At 51.5% G+C, this 6,000-nt stretch overlaps 1 protein-coding gene across 1 annotated transcript in view; it reads right to left on the reverse strand.

The window, feature by feature from the left end:
• The window catches only part of HDGF (heparin binding growth factor), a 28,393-nt gene extending 22,910 nt beyond the window's left edge, over positions 1-5,483 (reverse strand). Inside the window, exon 1 of the mRNA XM_077258590.1 lies at positions 5,254-5,483. Coding sequence (XP_077114705.1) covers positions 5,254-5,340 — 87 coding nt within the window. The 5' untranslated portion in view covers positions 5,341-5,483. The remainder of the gene's footprint in view (positions 1-5,253) is intronic.
• Between the last annotated feature and the right edge of the window lie 517 nt (positions 5,484-6,000).

The following is a 6,000-nucleotide window of genomic DNA, read 5'->3' on the forward strand; positions in this document are numbered from 1 at the left end:
CAGCGGTTTTGTCCTGTGCGTTTGGAAGGCTTTGTAGCTACTGGCGGCGTTGATAATTATTGTTCCCGCCTGAGTGGGAGTAGTTATATGGCCCTCGCTGCAGTGTGCCCATTAGCCAGTACAAAGTAAGGCAGCCTTTCCGGCGACTATCCTAGGTGCAGTACCCTGTCGGACCTGAGGGTAAGGGGGCGCCAGAGAGCTGCAAGTTCCAAACCGGAACTGGGATATAGATAAATCCCCTTCAGAAAGAACCAGAGGCAACCAAACAACCCCGGCTCATGACAAATTGGTGTAAGTGGTGGGGATGATAAAGGTATCCTCCCCATGAACCGTGACATACACCATCACACACAGTCACACACTATAGCTGTACACAGTCACACACTATAGCTGTACACAGTCACACACTATAGCTGTACACAGTCACACACTATAGCTGTACACAGTCACACACTATAGCTGTACACAGTCACACACTATAGCTGTACACAGTCACACACTATAGCTGTACACAGTCACACACTATAGCTGTACACAGTCACACACTATAGCTGTACACAGTCACACACTATAGCTGTACACCGTCACACACTATAGCTGTACACCGTCACACACTATAGCTGTACACCGTCACACACTATAGCTGTACACCGTCACACACTAAATATCCAAATGGCCCTTCGCAAAAAAAAAAAAAAAAGATTACCCACCTCTGCCATACACTACCACACACAGTCGCACACTATAGCAGTACACGATCAGTCACACACTATAGCTGTACCCTCAAACAGTCTCACACTATAGCAGTACACCATCACAATCACACACTATAGCTGTACCCCACTACAGTCACACACTATAGCTGTACACCATCACACACAGAGAGTAACTGTACAACACACACAGACATTATAGCTGTACAACATCAGTCTCACACTATAGTTGTACACCATCAGTGACACACTACAGCTGCACATCACACACAGTATAGCTGTACACGACAGACACAGTATAGCTGTACACGACAGTCACACTATAGCTGTACACCATCATACACACACTATAGCTGTACACCAGACACTACAGCTGTGCGCCATCACACACACTGTAGCTGTGCGCCATCACACACACTGTAGCTGTGCGCCATCACACACACACACTGTAGCTGTGCGCCATCACACACACACACACTGTAGCTGTGCACCATCACACACACACACACACACACTGTAGCTGTGCACCATCACACACACACACACACACTGTAGCTGTGCACCATCACACACACACACACACACTGTAGCTGTGCACCATCACACACACACTGTAGCTGTGCACCATCACACACACACTGTAGCTGTGCACCATCACACACACACACACACTGTAGCTGTGCACCATCACACACACACACACTGTAGCTGTGCACCATCACACACACACACACTGTAGCTGTGCACCATCACACACACACACTGTAGCTGTGCACCATCACACACACACACTGTAGCTGTGCACCATCACACACACACACACTGTAGCTGTGCACCATCACACACACACACTGTAGCTGTGCACCATCACACACACACACACACTGTAGCTGTGCACCATTACACACACACACTGTAGCTGTGCACCATTACACACACACTGTAGCTGTGCACCATCACACACACACACACACACTGTAGCTGTGCACCATTACACACACACACTGTAGCTGTGCACCATCACACACACACACACTGTAGCTGTGCACCATCACACACACACACACTGTAGCTGTGCACCATCACACACACACACACTGTAGCTGTGCACCATCACACACACACACTGTAGCTGTGCACCATCACACACACACACTGTAGCTGTGCACCATCACACACACACACTGTAGCTGTGCACCATCACACACACACTGTAGCTGTGCACCATCACACACACACTGTAGCTGTGCACCATCACACACACACTGTAGCTGTGCACCAACACACACACACTGTAGCTGTGCACCAACACACACACTCTGTAGCTGTGCACCATCACACACACACTGTAGCTGTGCACCATCACACACACACTGTAGCTGTGCACCATCACACACACACTGTAGCTGTGCACCATCACACACACACTGTAGCTGTGCACCATCACACACACACTGTAGCTGTGCACCATCACACACACACTGTAGCTGTGCACCATCACACACACACTGTAGCTGTGCACCATCACACACACACTGTAGCTGTGCACCATCACACACACACTGTAGCTGTGCACCATCACACACACACTGTAGCTGTGCACCATCACACACACACTGTAGCTGTGCACCATCACACACACACTGTAGCTGTGCACCATCACACACACACTGTAGCTGTGCACCATCACACACACACTGTAGCTGTGCACCATCACACACACACACTGTAGCTGTGCACCATCACACACACACTGTAGCTGTGCACCATCACACACACACTGTAGCTGTGCACCATCACACACACACACACACACACACTGTAGCTGTGCACCATCACACACACACACACACTGTAGCTGTGCACCATCACACACACACACTGTAGCTGTGCACCATTACACACACACTGTAGCTGTGCACCATCACACACACACACACACTGTAGCTGTGCACCATCACACACACACACACACTGTAGCTGTGCACCATCACACACACACACTGTAGCTGTGCACCATCACACACACACACACACTGTAGCTGTGCACCATCACACACACACACACACTGTAGCTGTGCACCATCACACACACACACACACACACACACTGTAGCTGTGCACCATCACACACACACTGTAGCTGTGCACCATCACACACACACACTGTAGCTGTGCACCATTACACACACACTGTAGCTGTGCACCATTACACACACACTGTAGCTGTGCACCATCACACACACACTGTAGCTGTGCACCATCACACACACACACACACTGTAGCTGTGCACCATCACACACACACACTGTAGCTGTGCACCATCACACACACACACACTGTAGCTGTGCACCATCACACACACACACACACTGTAGCTGTGCACCATCACACACACACACACACTGTAGCTGTGCACCATCACACACACACACACACTGTAGCTGTGCACCATCACACACACACACACTGTAGCTGTGCACCATCACACACACACACACACACTGTAGCTGTGCACCATCACACACACACACACACTGTAGCTGTGCACCATCACACACACACACTGTAGCTGTGCACCATCACACACACACACTGTAGCTGTGCACCATCACACACACACACTGTAGCTGTGCACCATCACACACACACACTGTAGCTGTGCACCATCACACACACACACTGTAGCTGTGCACCATCACACACACACACTGTAGCTGTGCACCATCACACACACACACTGTAGCTGTGCACCATCACACACACACACTGTAGCTGTGCACCATCACACACACACACTGTAGCTGTGCACCATCACACACACACACTGTAGCTGTGCACCATCACACACACACACTGTAGCTGTGCACCATCACACACACACACTGTAGCTGTGCACCATCACACACACACACTGTAGCTGTGCACCATCACACACACACACTGTAGCTGTGCACCATCACACACACACACTGTAGCTGTGCACCATCACACACACACACTGTAGCTGTGCACCATCACACACACACACTGTAGCTGTGCACCATCACACACACACACTGTAGCTGTGCACCATCACACACACACACTGTAGCTGTGCACCATCACACACACACACACTGTAGCTGTGCACCATCACACACACACACACTGTAGCTGTGCACCATCACACACACACACACTGTAGCTGTGCACCATCACACACACACACTGTAGCTGTGCACCATCACACACACACACTGTAGCTGTGCACCATCACACACACACACTGTAGCTGTGCACCATCACACACACACACTGTAGCTGTGCACCATCACACACACACACTGTAGCTGTGCACCATCACACACACACACTGTAGCTGTGCACCATCACACACACACACTGTAGCTGTGCACCATCACACACACACACTGTAGCTGTGCACCATCACACACACACACTGTAGCTGTGCACCATCACACACACACACTGTAGCTGTGCACCATCACACACACACACTGTAGCTGTGCACCATCACACACACACACTGTAGCTGTGCACCATCACACACACACACTGTAGCTGTGCACCATCACACACACACACTGTAGCTGTGCACCATCACACACACACACTGTAGCTGTGCACCATCACACACACACACTGTAGCTGTGCACCATCACACACACACACTGTAGCTGTGCACCATCACACACACACACTGTAGCTGTGCACCATCACACACACACACTGTAGCTGTGCACCATCACACACACACACTGTAGCTGTGCACCATCACACACACACACTGTAGCTGTGCACCATCACACACACACTGTAGCTGTGCACCATCACACACACACTGTAGCTGTGCACCATCACACACACACTGTAGCTGTGCACCATCACACACACACACACACACACTGTAGCTGTGCACCATCACACACACACACACACTGTAGCTGTGCACCATCACACACACACACACTGTAGCTGTGCACCATCACACACACACACTGTAGCTGTGCACCATCACACACACACACTGTAGCTGTGCACCATCACACACACACACTGTAGCTGTGCACCATCACACACACACACTGTAGCTGTGCACCATCACACACACACACTGTAGCTGTGCACCATCACACACACACACTGTAGCTGTGCACCATCACACACACACACTGTAGCTGTGCACCATCACACACACACACTGTAGCTGTGCACCATCACACACACACACTGTAGCTGTGCACCATCACACACACACACTGTAGCTGTGCACCATCACACACACACACTGTAGCTGTGCACCATCACACACACACACTGTAGCTGTGCACCATCACACACACACACTGTAGCTGTGCACCATCACACACACACACTGTAGCTGTGCACCATCACACACACTATAGCTGTACACCATCACACACACTAGCTGTACAGTCACATTGCTGGATACTGTCTCACGTGCACACATGACACACGCCGTATAGCCGCGCACACGGCCGTCCTCCCCTCCCCCACCCCCGGCGGAGCACTCACCCGGGCCGGCCAGTGCGGGTAGCCCTTCATCTTGGCGAACACTAGGTCCCCGCACTTGTATTCCTTCTGTCTGTTGGAGCGGGACATGGCGGGGTTGAGGCCTCAGCGAATAGTCAGAGGAAAGAGCGGGAAACGCGGGAGCCACCCAGGGGTGAGGCGGGCCGGAGCTCAGGGCAGGCCGGAGGAGGAGGCGTGGAGGGCGGCTGCGGTGCGCACTGGAGGCCGCTGCGGCCTGGCTGTGGTACGGGGCGGTCGGGAGGGCGAGGAGTCGGTGTCCGGCGCTGATGGGTCGCTGCCCATCCAGTTGTTTGTGTTTGAATCTCTCCTCTCTGGCGATGATTTGCTCCCTCCTCCGCTCTCCTCCCCTCTCTCTCCTCCTCCCGTCTGCGAATCGATTGCTCTCGTCTGCCCGTTTTTAAATACTCCGCAGGCGTCCACGAGAGCTCCGAGGCATGGATTGTCGCCATGGAAACATAAAGGCGGGAAAATAATCTCGTCTAATGATGCTTCTGTCTCATGTGGGTCACTGACAGGAAACACAAGAGCCCAGCAGTCACTGTGTAAGCCTTGCTAGGGATTGTAGTTCACCCAGTAACTGCCTTTCCACATCGCCATAAAACTATTTTTTCTCCTCGCCTTGTCGGGCAAGTGTGACAAGCCAGAAACTAATACAAAACCTCTCACCCTTGTGGTAAATTCACTCAGTTTTTGTAGGAGCACTGAGGTATTTTTTTCCACAACACTTTG

This window comes from Ranitomeya variabilis, chromosome 1 (assembly GCF_051348905.1).
Source record: "Ranitomeya variabilis isolate aRanVar5 chromosome 1, aRanVar5.hap1, whole genome shotgun sequence".
Taxonomy (NCBI): Eukaryota; Metazoa; Chordata; class Amphibia; order Anura; family Dendrobatidae; genus Ranitomeya; species Ranitomeya variabilis.